At 39.5% G+C, this 13,333-nt stretch overlaps 1 protein-coding gene across 2 annotated transcripts; it reads left to right on the forward strand.

The window, feature by feature from the left end:
- The first annotated feature begins 10,869 nt into the window (after window positions 1–10,869).
- On the forward strand, window positions 10,870–13,316 carry LOC104450067 (NADH kinase). Of its 2 annotated transcripts, none has more exons than XM_039314757.1 (5): window positions 10,870–11,138; window positions 11,372–11,616; window positions 11,722–11,802; window positions 12,287–12,438; window positions 12,535–13,316. In XM_039314757.1, the coding sequence occupies exons 1-5, from the start codon at window positions 10,910–10,912 to the stop codon at window positions 12,896–12,898; spliced, it is 1,071 nt and encodes a 356-aa protein (XP_039170691.1). In that variant the 5' UTR covers window positions 10,870–10,909; the 3' UTR covers window positions 12,899–13,316. The 2 variants fall into 2 exon arrangements, with proteins under 2 accessions (XP_039170691.1, XP_010062778.2); XM_010064476.3 differs by having other exon boundaries at window positions 10,952–11,138; window positions 11,362–11,616.
- Window positions 13,317–13,333: the final 17 nt, after the last annotated feature.

Raw genomic sequence — 13,333 nt, forward strand, 5'->3', positions numbered from 1 at the left:
CGCCCTGATCGGAGTCGGCCGATTATTTTCGCGAAAATTCAATCAAAAAACATGAAAGGGGTCGGGAAAACATGAACTAGGGCTCTGATACCAATGTTGAGAATTTCGGATTCCCAAACCGGATTCGACATTAAATTGAACCCCTAAAATGAATGCAGAAGACAAGCCCGAGAAATTCACATGTATCACCGATCCTAAAGCACACCACGGAATCGAGTGTACCTTGTTAGCCACAGATTAAACACCAACGCCGATAAGAGGAAGAGAAACTGATCTCGTTTGATCCGATGACGTCGATTGGCCTTGAAGGGAAGACGGCGTCGCCTTAAGCTTTTGGTTTTCTTTTTGGAGGGAGAGGGGAAAGACGAGCGTACGTTAAAAATGCCAAAAGGTGTCTTCGTCTTTTTCTTTCCTCCCTTATATACGTTCCCTAAAATATAGAAACGTACCCCTTCATCGTATCCCTCCATCCATGGGCCCTAATCCTGTGGGCCGGGCTTTTAGGCCCATCATGGGCGAACGGGCCAACTTAGGCCCATCACATAAAACCATCACCCTTTTATTTGGAGATCCAGCTATGAAAAAGCTCGTAAAGTTCACTAAATCTCGATTTTTAGTGACGGTTTTCATGTAATTAGTGAGATTTGAAAGCGTGATCTTAAGTTCTTATATAAAAAATCCCCAAACCTTATGATCAATTGCCCCGACTTTGGAGGGCTAAGTTTCAAAAATAATCTACATCTATAATGCAAATGTGCACATATGTGCGCAGGTATGTAGATGTAATTTCATGATTTTTTGTTCTTTTCATCCAATACTGTATAGAGGATCATTTGTATCCGCGCGTTTTACTGACACGTGCTTAATAATTTCCATATAATGACTTGTGCCATGTATATAGAAAGATGAACGGTGTGAAGCTATAACTCGTGGTAGGGATGATAATGGTGGATAAAAGTGTTTTATTGGACAGATGCATCACAAGGTAGTGGGAAAAGTTATCCAAAAAATCATAAATTTATTGTATTTTTATCAATTCGGTCTTAAACCTTTCAAAAGTGCCAAATGAGTTCTAACATTTTTACGTTATGTCAATTGAGTCTATTCAATTAATTTCAGCAAGAAATCATTGACGTGGGCTCGAGTCGTCTTACGTGGCACAATCGACTTTGACGTGGGTAATTTTTAAAATTTTAAAATATTTTTAATATTTTTTTCAAAATTTTTATTAATTTTTATTTACTCTTTCTTTTTCCTTTTCCTTTTTTTTTTAACCCTAGGCTGGCAAGGTCGCCGACTGACCCTCATCGGCCGTAGGTGAGGACCCTCACTTGTGGCTAGCGAGAGTGTGAAGGCCCTATCCTAGGCCAAGCAAGGGTCGCTAGCCCTTGCTAGACTAGGTTTAGGAAAATAAAAAAGAAAAAGGAAATAAAATAAAATAAACAATATAATATTATATAATAGTTTGAAAAATATTAAAATATTATTAAAATTGTTTATGTTAGCATTGGTTTGTTATGGAGGATGGCCGGTGTCTATATCAGTGATTACTAACCAAAATTGACCCGATTGATTCAATTGACAAAATATGAAAAAGTTTAGGCTTTAATTGACAAAATTGAAAGTTTTCGTATTGAATTGATAAAAATGTAATAGGTTTAGGATATTTTAGATAATTTTCCCCTTGGCGGTAATGATGTGATGCAATTGATCAATTGCCGCTTCTTATGTGTTATGAATGACATGTTACTTGGTTGTTAGGTGTACATATCTCCCTTTCAATTGGTCGATTATACATCGTAGTAGTCGCATAAAATACAAGAAAATTGTCCAAAAAGTCTTAATTTATTGAACTTTAACCAATTTAGTTATAAATCTTTCAATTATGTTTTGTCAATTGAGTCTATCTAGTTAATTTAACCGAAGAATCGCCGACATGAATGCTGGTAATGTTACGTAGGATGGTTGACACTGACATAGACACTAGTAATACTACGTAGGACAACCGACACTAACATCATGAACATGGAGCCATGAACCCATTTAGAGCGAGGGAAGCCGATCGGGGCAAAGGCGCCACCCTTCACTTTTGCATCTCTTATAGTTGAGTCTCTAATGCCCTTTACTCGACATCGACGCGACAAGCTATCCGATACTGATCATATCGACGTAACTCCACTCGCGAACGGATCCACCAATTGGATTGAAGTCTTTCCATCGCTCTGAAAGCATGGCATTCGAAGGTCTTAAAGTTAAGACACGATGCGCCTCAGTCTTCATCTGAAGCCTTTTTGCATCTTGGCAGCGAAGAAATCTTTACACGCCGTATTTTATTTTGCGGAAAGGAGGCGCTTTGTCTGGCGGCCATTCTCTTGCCACCGCACGCTTTCAGAATCCGACGCATGGGAAAGCCGAGCGCAAAGCAGATAGAATAATGGTAAATTAGTGGGACGAGAATCATCATCATCACCCGGCAAAGTTCCCCTCATGTTATAAAATGTCTCCCCGACCATGCAAAGCAGATTGATTCGTGGGGATCATGATGTCGTAGTGGCATGTCTTTGCGTGCCGGTACATGAACTAAAGAGAGCTCGATTTAATCATTTTTGTTTACAACTCTTCACTCCCCCGACCGACCCCCCCGCCCCCGGGGAAGTGATTGATGACAACGTGACTTTCTACCGTCCATGATCTCTCTCGTCCATGCATGCCGGGTCACCATGGGCGGCACGGCTCATTAGTAGTGTCTTTTCGAGATATGCTTAGACAATGTTGTTGGTTACCCACCTATCATTCAAAATCCAACACATCGCTTATTACATCTAAGAAAAAATGACATAGCTGGTCAATGAACTTAGCTCAAATATGTAATGTAGTTCATGAATATTTAATTTGTTCAATATGGTCTCTAAATTTTAGCTTAATATGCAATGTTGTCATCGAATTTTTAAATTGTTTTAATGTATTCGGTAAATTGTTCAATTTAGTATCTACACTATATAATGTCATTGAACTGGAATTAATAGAAAGATAACATATAATATTTTTGTATAGTTTGGGGACTAAATTTAACATGTACTTTTTACCAAAAATAAATAAATTAACATGCTAAAAATTTAGAGAGCACATTGAATAAATTAAAAGTTCCGAGAGCATATTATTCATTGGACCAAAGTTCATGAACCATACATGTCATTTTACTTTAAATCAATTTTGGAAATCAACTTCAATATGCCCATGCGAAAAGTCAATTGTATGCAAACCATTGGTTTTCATTTAATCTACTTTGGGGAATGTTTAGATATTTGTTCTATAACTTGTTTGCAGGGTTTCAATGGTACTTATATTCACGCAATATCCACCATCTATAACTTAAGATTTAGGACCATAAGGTTTCGCCCGCATGCCGCCCACCCATCTCCTGCTTGTTGTGCACACGTTGCCCACCCACCTGCCCTGTCAGAAGTTTGAAGAATAGGCCAAGAATTAAAGAACGATTTGTAGTTTTGTATATTCGATATGAGTCTCATTCAGTGTCCACGTGAACAAGACATATGAACTTTACCAGTGCTTCCCACTTGGGGATGAGCACCTCAGTGAGTTGGTAGTGGCCCACTTAATAAATTTAGGATTTAACAGAACTAAATGATAGATGTTAACAGTTGCCTAGGCACTCAATCTAGCAGTACTTGCATTTTCCGAGGAGTGAAAGGCCGTATTTATCATCATTTTTTACGGACTGATTTTCTCAATTGTAGATCAAAGAAAATTCATAATTTATGACCTTGTGGTCGAAAACTGCCGGCCCAAAGCCATATCAAGGATTTGGCACTCATCTTAGGTGTGAGACAGCCCACGAACAAGGGAGGTAGGTGGAGAAATTAGAAATGTAGAGAGATTGATATTCATAATGGGAAGGCAGAGCCTCAGCTTGCAGTGTCAACATTTCCCCCTAGACATCAGCTGGTTTTGACGTCTCACTCTTATGGAGGGCCAAAAAATGATGCATTTGCCAGTTCCTTGAGAAACGAGACTGCGTCGTCAGAGGAGGTAAGCAGGTGGCGAGCATTTGTGCAAGTCCGTCCGACGGCGCATGAGAAACAGTTTTCCCCCTTGAGATCGAGCACGTTCCAAGATATTGTATCCGGATATGACCTCCACCCACCACCACTGGCATGGTTGTCAGTTCTTTTCTCAGGGTTTGGTAAAGGTCATCGTGTCTTCACCGCGGACGCTTTTTGACTTGCTTTTACTAGCTTGAAGCTTCACTGAATATCGTTCTCCCCAGGAGACTTCAGTCCATCAATAGCCTTGATTTCGGCAATCCCAAACTATCATATAGTTTATGGACTAAATTAAACATGCACAAAAAATTTATGAATCATATTAAACAAATTAAAAGTCATGAGAGTATATTACTCATTGAACCAAAGATCATGAATCATACATGTCATTTTCCTTTAAAAAAATTTTGTAAATCAATTTCAGTATGCCCATGCGAAAAATCATTTGTATGCAAACCATCGGTTTTCATCTAATCTACTTTGGAGAATGTTCTTATAACTATTTTATTACCTGTTTGCGGGGTTTCAATGGTACTTATATCCATGTAATCTCTCTTCATCTATAATTTAACATTTAGGACAATAAGGTTTTGCCTGCATGACCGCTCGCTTCCCCCTTGTCTGTCGCCCTCCGCTCGCCTGCTTGCTCTATCAGGAGTTTGAAGAATAGGCCAAGAATGAGAGAATGATTTGTAGTTTTGTATATTTGATATGAGTCTAGCGTCCACAAGAGCAAGGGCCTTCCACCTGGGGATGAGCACCTCAGTGAGTTGGTAGTGGCCCAGTCGATAAATTTAGGATTTAATTGTTAACAATTGCCTAGACACTCAATCTAGTAGCATTTGCATTTTCCAAAGAGTGAAAGGCCGTATTTGTTACCATTTTTGATGGATTGATTTTCTCAATTGCAGGTCACAGAAAATTCCTAGTTCATGACCTTGTAGTCGAAAATTGCCGACTCACACAATCATATCGAGGATCTGGCACTCAACCTAGGTATGAGACAGCCCACGAACAAGAGAGGTACAGGGAGAATTACAAATATAGAGGGACTCATATTCGTAATGGGAAGGCAGAACCTCAGCTTGCAGTGCCAACAAATTTTCCTAGAAATCAGCTGGTTCTGTCGTCTTATTCCTGTGGAGGGCCAGAAAATGATGCATTTGCCAGTTCCTTAAGAAAGAAGACTATGTCGACAGAGGATGAAAGCAAGTGGCGAGCATTTGTACACGTCCGCCCGACAGCGCATGAGAAATAGTTTTCCCCCTTGAGATCGAGCACGTTCCAAGATATTTTATCCGGAGATGACATCCTCCCACTGCCACTGGCATGGTTGTTCTTTTCTCAAGGTTTGGTAGAGGTCGTTGTGTCTTCACCGCAAACGCTTTTGGTTCGCTTTTACTGGTTTGAAGCTTCAATGAAGATCGTTTCTCCCTTGGAGAATTCAGTCCATCAGTAGACTTGGTTCTGGCAATCCCTAAACCATCATATAATTTAGGGACTAAATTAAAATTATACCAAAAGTTCATAGATCATATTATATAAATTAAAAGCCTTGGAAGTACATTACTCATTAGACCAAAGTACATGAACCATACATATCATTTTCCTTTAAATGAATTTTCTAAATCAACTTCAGTATGCCAGTGAGAAAAATTAATTGTATGCAAATCATTGGCTTTTATTTAACCTACTTTGGAGAATGTTTAGATATCTATTCTATCACCTTGTGGGGGTTTCAATGGTACTTGTAATCACGTAATCTCCCTCTATCTATAACTTAAGATCTAGGATTGTAAGGTTTCACCCGCATGCCACTCGATGCTCGCCCACCACCCATTGCCATGCGCATGCCGCATGCCCGCCTGACCCTTTAGAAGTTTGAAGACTAGGCCACGATTGAGAGAAGGATTCGTAGTTTTGTATATTCGATATGATTCTTTTCATTGTATAAGCTTCTATTTACAACATAATAAGTGTTTAACTAAGGAAAATAATAAGGAATATACATCAAATCTACATTTGATATAATTTATCAATCATAATCCTTTGTAATCTTGGATTGATTAATCACAATTTTCGGTCCGATCCTTGCATATCTCCAACATGCCCACTATTTGCCCATCATTCGCCCGCTTGCTATTCGCTTGCTTGCTGCCTACTCACTTGTTGCCTGCCTACCATTCACCCACTGTCCACCCGCCTCCTCCCGCCACCGCCTGCTGCCGTCGTCCATCGACACTCGGGAGGAAAAAAGGATTATGATTGATAAATTATGATTACAAAAGATTACAATTGATATAATTTATCAATCATAATCCTTTGTAATCTTGACTTCTATTCCAAAACAAAAATTTTGTATTATTATCAAATGTGTATTTTTGCTCAAAATTTATCCAGGAATATAAATAGAATAATTTATTTCTATTTTAGAAATTAATTTTTATTCATAAATCAATTTTTGGTTAGAATGATTATTATTTGTGTCTTTAGTGTGGTCTACACATGAAGAGAGAGGGGTGGTAAAGTGATACTTATATTCACGCACAAATTTAAACCTTTTTTTGTGGTTGGGCTTTTAAAGGAGTGCGCGGAGAGACCGGTCCGTATCTATTTTTTTTCTTTCATTCGACGGCTTTTGGGTAACGAAAAAGGAGGAGGCATGTCAATGCATGTCGCTTCGGCGGCCACTACTGTGCGGTGACAACTTTACCAACTTTGAAGATTCCTTTCTCATGTGAGCCAGAAGGGAAGGAAAAGATTCAATACCGATGCTGTTCGACCGTGCACTTGGCCTTTGATTTTCCGCCTTTTAGGTAATGGAGGCCAGCAGGCTGCCTATGCGATTTAGCCAATCCTAGCAAAAGGGTCCTCTCTCTCTCTGCTTTTGCGATTGGCTAATCGCTGCATTGTGGTCGCTATCTTTGTCCCTGTTTTGTCCATGCAGCCACTCCCCAGTACTCAACCGTACATAAACCCATGTGTTGCCTTTGAACGCGAAATAATTGTCTTTCAAACGAGAAGATTTTCATCGGTTGACGATTCTCCTTGGTTAATAGAATGCCTTATGGCCGCGTTGGATAGTCCGGATTAAATAACAAATAATCATATCTGATAAATTTGGAGAGGCTTCTTGGATCAGGTGAATCCAGGTATTATCTAAATAAAATGTCAAATTAAAAATCTAGGATATTGGTGTTGAAATCTGGATTGCATTGACAAAAAAGTTAAGAAATAACTCAACGAATTTCCCTCTATGTCGCTTCTCTCAATGTAGTATCTCAATGCTATGATGACATATTAATATGTGGGTTAGAGTTTCCGGTGCCTTTCGCTCCTCAGTTGTTGAGGATTAAACCTTAATTGTCCGAGCACTCTCCATGATACCGTCGAGTCAATTCCTTCGTGGTTTTGTTATAAAATTGATTTCTCTTGTAATTGTGCTTATAGTTTTGAGATGGGCTTGCGAGGATAAATCAATTTTTATATCTGCAATTATTTCACACAAACAAAAAGATACACAGTTTTGCTTGTTTTTTGTATTTTTTTCCACACTTCTATTTTGGCGTCAATTCCGCATCAGGCGTGAAAGATGCTGTTTTGCAAGTCTTTGAGTGAGCAATTCAACAACGACCCAAGTTGAAGACTAGGTTTCTAATTAAAAGGCAATCTCTACCTCTTTGTTTTTGTGACGTAGTGACAAGGAGTTGCGACCCTTGTGCAAGGATTGCATAGACATTGGCGACCACGAGGAGGCCAATCAAGAGGGCCATGGATGAGATGGCGGACTTGAGGCCATATGGGGAGTGGTAGTTAAACATAACCAAAAAGTCCGAGAATTCCCAATCATAACTTATCTTATCCCATCAAATCCAAATCCAAATGATCAAACGTTATCTATCTTTTTCCTCACTTTAGAATAAACTAACATTATTTTTGTCAATTTTGGCTAAAAAGCGGTATCACGTTTTCACTTTATACCAGTAAAAAAGGAGAAAAAAATAATATAGATATGCATATGATGTGTTGCAATGATGTTCTCGAGGAGCTGGCAAAGGTCGCCGCCTCCCCCACAATTCTAACCGCTCGGTGCTCGATCTAATCCTTAAAAATTACATATCATCACAACTCGGTCATTCCACATCTAATCCTTTGACTTAGGGGGTGTTTACTTGCCTAAAAAGCTTTCCCGCGAATTTCATGCATTAATCAACGGAAAAGATTTCATGAAAATGAATTTCCTAAATCGAAAAGAGAAAAACATAATCCCAAAAAATGGTTTTCCTAAAAGCATCTTCTTTTATCGCGAAATTTTCTTCCACGCTCCTCGGTTTTGCGAATGTTCTTCGTCTCGCCATTCTGATCAAGTCATATCTCTGCGTCGGTGGTCTGTCAGAGGTTATCGAATTGATCAGATGAATGGACATATATCCGAAAGGAATTGAGAAGCGAGGAAGGAGGTGATGATGGCGATGATGTTGATGGGGGATGAAGGGGGAGGAGAATGGGAAGCGTGGTGGCCCCCCAAGAGAAGAGGAGACAGTGGCGAGTGTTTCCAATTCGAGTGAATCGCATTTTCTTTCGTGCACCAAGCGGCTGCCACGGCTTTATTTCTTGATTCCTTCTGTCGCAGTGGAGATTTTTGAGTCACTCATGCATGGCCCCCTTTGACATTTCAAGATCCTTTTATCCTTTTGTTCCTCGCTCACGCCAACCCCCACTTTTCCCATTTTCTCTTCCTCCCTCTTCCTAACCAAAGGGAAAAAAAAATTTAAGTACTCGGGAATTTGCGCGAAGAGTCGAGATATGCTTTTTCGCTTCATTATTGACTTCGTTATAAAATTGAAAAAAATGGGTCGAGCCCTTTTTCAAAGCTTTCCATGTTATGTATGCCTGTCGAGTTTTGCATGTAATTGATCTCCTTCCATTAGGGATGGAAATTAAAAGCTTACATGGTAATGTTTCTTTTTCTTTGTTTTTTCCCTAAAATAAAAAAAAAAACATAAATCCGTTTGATAATGTTAATTAATTTTTTAATGTTAAAAAATAAAATGTATGCAGGAATAGATTCGAATAAAAATAAGAAGTTGAAAAAAAGTAATTTCTTGTCTTTGGGAACAATTTCTAGAAATAAATCATTTTCTTTTTTTTTTTCCTTCCTTTTCTAATTGATTGTTGAAGACTTGCCCTCGTTGTTGCCGCCCGTCGCTAGTCCTTGCCACTAGTTGCTGCCCATCGCCCACTTCGGTCATTGCCACCACCGTCGCTAGCGAGAGGAGGAGAAAGAAAGAGAAAAAAAAGAAAGAAAAAAAGAAAAATCTAAAAAAATTTAAAAATTTGTAGGTCGTATTAAACGCATTTTTATTATTTTTCTATACTTTGGGAATGAAACTTTCGTATAATTATCAAATACGTTGTGTTACTCAGAAATTGATTTAGGGAGTAAATATATAAAAAAGAAATATTTCTGAAAAAAAATTATTTTTCAAAATAGAAATGTTACCAAATGCATTATAAACGTGACTTATCAAAATGGTGCTGTGTCTATCTACGAGTTTTTTTTTTTCCTCTTTTTTTATTGTAGATCATGTCGGGCTGTGTAATTAGAAAACACCCAAAATTGCCAAATCCAAAAATAATCTGTCTCTTTTTTCTTTTTATTTGTTTATATACCGTGATAGCATTAGGAATCAGATTCCTTAGTGGACGATCACAAACAGTAAGCCACTAAAAAGAGAAGCGGGGATGATCGTGAAATTCAGAAAAGAAAAAAAAAGAAAAGTACCAAGTATTTCATGAAAGAATATGCCCTAGAGAGAGAGAACCTTTCCGCGCCAATGGGTTTCCAAGAGAATTGTCGGGTCTTGCTCCCAAATTACGTGTCACGATATCGAATGGCCTGTCACTTCAGCCACCATCGAGGACAATGAAGAGTGACGAAATATCAGGATCGAAGAACCTTATCTTGGAGGGGATAAAGCCCATTCGATTCTACTCTGGTATTATCGTCACGTATGAGGAGACAAAATAAAATTGGTATTGTATAATTATAATTGGCTAAACACCACTCTTAAAGAATCTCCATCCTTCCTATATGAATTCATGAACTTTTGGTTTTCTGGTGGATTTTGTTGCGCCTTTGCTTTCTCCTTAGTCTTCTCTTTCGTGGGACTCGAATGAAAACGAGAGAACTTTTATGAAATAGGCCTGGCGATGGTGAATGGACCAGTCCAACTTTTCGGCCCATTTATTGGCCTTGCTTATTCTCACGAATTGCAAAATAAGTAGCCATCTATCCCTCTCGAGCCTAAAGTAACGAGGGTTCAAAACAATTTAGGATAATAATACAAATAGTTCATGAATTTGATCATAATATGGAGTGTGATTTTAAATTTTTAATTTGTTCAGTGTGATTCCTAAACTTTAACTCAATGCGCAATGTAATTTTTAAATTTTTTATATATGTTCAATTTAGTCTCTAAATTATATAAAAATATCATTGTTGTTATTCATTAATTCAAATTTAGTGACTACACTAAACATTTTCATAAAGTTCAAAGACTACATTAAAAATTTCATATAATACAACGATTAAATTGAATATATATAAAATTTATGGACCACATTGGATCATACTGCACATTGGCTCAAAATTCAGATACCATTTGTATCAATTTCCCACCAATTAATGAAAGATTCAGTTTGAATCATGATATACGAGAATTATTCAAACTAAACTAGTACATGGATCGCAAAAGAGGGGCAAGAACGTGCTAGACGGGTAGCTAAATCGATTGTCAAGCAAGAAGCATTGCAATGGCGAGCATTGGGCCCAGTGGAATTGAATGCTGGGCCTGGTAACTGTGCTAATTCAATGGAGGGCCATCGTCAATTCAGTAGGTTCACGGGCTTTGCCCATTGAACTGCACAGGGAAGAAGCTGAAGGAGGACGAACGGCTGTTACGTGCTCCGAGAGCGACGTGGATGGCAAGGCGGAAGCTTCTGTTGCTGTTGAAACCTTTCGATGTTTTCCCGGTCCGTCGCTCCGACCCTTCTCGGACCATCAATCCTCAGGTATAATACAAGACCCTCCTGTCTCTCTTCTCTCTCTCTCTGTGTTTGTTGAGGGGTGGGGTGAAGGTGGTTGCTTTGATCCTTGCGTTCATGGTGTTTGATACAATGTCGTAGTGAGTTATTTCGCTAGCGTTTCTTGGATGGCTTTGTAGTAGCATGTAGCTGTACCGAATGCTGTTGCTGCTTTGATGGTTTCTTACTGACGTTTGTTGTTCCCTTGGAGACATCGGAAGTTCTAGATTATCTGGATAGCCGGCGGAAAGTGCACAAGGATGCCATAAGGTTCTGTCAGAGTATACTGCAGCGAAAGCCTATAGATTGGGAACCCGTGTTACGACATGATCTGTCGCGGCCGATACAGAATGTGGATCTTGTTGTGACGATCGGTGGCGATGGCACTCTCTTGCAGGCCAGTCATTTTATGGACGACTCAATTCCCGTTCTTGGGGTGAATTCCGACCCTACACAGGCCAAGGAAGTCAGTTTTCAGTTGTTTTGTTGATGCTTGGCAATTTGATGATTTGTCTCGGCCCAGTCTCTGGAAACTTTGTGTTTTCAGCGGTGCATTGTTTTCACTGTGTAGGTGGAAGACCTCAATGATGCATTTGATGCCACACGGAGCACAGGCTATCTTTGTGCAGCTAATGTCAATAATTTTGAACAAGTGAGCATGCGCGCAATTAGTTAGTTTATGTTGCTGGAATCACAAGCTTTTCTGGTGCATTCCATGTTTATGATTAGTGCATGCTGTGCATAAAGGTGAATACTTTCATATTGGATCATATTGGTCGGCATAATTGCCGTGGTATGAGCAATGCAACCATTCATGAAGCCTGATTTGTTGATGTAGAATTGGTTGGCATAAACATGGTTATTTAACCAGTGCAACTACTCATGGCATCAAATTGCTTGATACTGAATGATTTTACATGCTTCATAAGCTCTCGTAGCATTAGCATCAGAAAAGTTATTCCAAACATTGCTTAGCTCAATGCTTATCTTTCCTATCATGTAGATTCCTTCTCGGTATGGCATAGGTCTGTAGTATTTGTTACTTTGCATAGCGCTCCACAGCACTCCCTCTCTAGCATGTTGCTGAAAATTTAGCCTAGAAATATATGGGCATGATTATCTCAAGTTTCTTTCAGATGCTTGATGACATTCTGGAGGATAGATCAGTTCCTTCAAAATTGATGAGGATAGCAATCTGTGTGAACTCACGCTTGATGCCAAAATATGCTCTTAATGATATTTTGGTTTCGCATCCATGTCCAGCAGCAGTTTCTCGTTTCTCATTCAGGTGAGAGGCTTAGGGGTAACAGGTAAACGCTAGTTTTCAGTTGCCTTTTTTCTTGTCTGTTGCTCTCAACTCCTGAATAGTTCTTTCTGTTGGCAGAATTAAGAAAGATGACCAGCCCTGCTCCCCGTTAGTAAATTGCCGATCGAGTGGCCTCCGGGTTTCAACAGCTGCTGGATCAACGGCTGCTATGCTCTCAGCAGGAGGATTCCGAATGCCCATCTCATCTCAGGATCTCCAATACATGGTAAGGGAGCCCATATCACCTGGTGCAGCCTCAAGCCTAATGCATGGGGTGGTGAAGTCTGATCAGGTTATGGATGCGGCATGGTTTTGCAAAGAGGGGATGATATATATCGACGGTTCTCACGTGCGCTATTCCATTGAACATGGAGATAACATTGTGATATCTTCCAAGGCTCCGGCTCTGAGAGTGTATCTGTCTTCTCATGTATTGTCATAGAGAAACTCTCTGGTCTTGGGAAATTTCTCTAGAGAGGTTGCGAGGTTGCCTGCTAGGAACTATTGCTGTTGGATCTGGTAAAGCTATGTATGAAGGGCCAGGGGAAACCAAGAGCTTGGGCCGGTCTTGTGACATCATCGGAGAAAGCCTTTCAGGCTTTAAGCATAAGTGAGATCAAGAAATGTTCTGATTTAGCTGCTAGAAGTGTGTATATGGGTATTGTATGCCATTCTATTCTAAAAGTTCGTACAGGACAATTTTTTACGGGGTGAACTAGCCATACTTCACCGACCAAAAAAGAAAACTAGCTATACTCTGTATTGCCTTTGTTGATACAGACTCTAGGACCCGGTGCCATTCCGGTATTAACATCTGTAGCAAGTTATTATATGAAAAGGGCAAAACATTTGGTCATATACTTGGGGTATGAAGTCT

Source organism: Eucalyptus grandis, chromosome 6 (genome assembly GCF_016545825.1).
Source record: "Eucalyptus grandis isolate ANBG69807.140 chromosome 6, ASM1654582v1, whole genome shotgun sequence".
Classification (NCBI taxonomy): Eukaryota; Viridiplantae; Streptophyta; class Magnoliopsida; order Myrtales; family Myrtaceae; genus Eucalyptus; species Eucalyptus grandis.

What these genes read in the sequence shown, in the direction of transcription:
- LOC104450067 (XM_039314757.1), top strand. Translation starts at nt 10,910, where the DNA reads ATGCTGGGCCTGGTAACTGTGCTAATTCAATGGAGGGCCATCGTCAAT. An exon ending in CTCGGACCATCAATCCTCAG is followed by an intron (nt 11,139 to 11,371) that starts GTATAATACAAG and finishes AGACATCGGAAG; the next exon opens with TTCTAGATTATCTGGATAGC. An exon ending in ATGTCAATAATTTTGAACAA is followed by an intron (nt 11,803 to 12,286) that starts GTGAGCATGCGC and finishes AGTTTCTTTCAG; the next exon opens with ATGCTTGATGACATTCTGGA.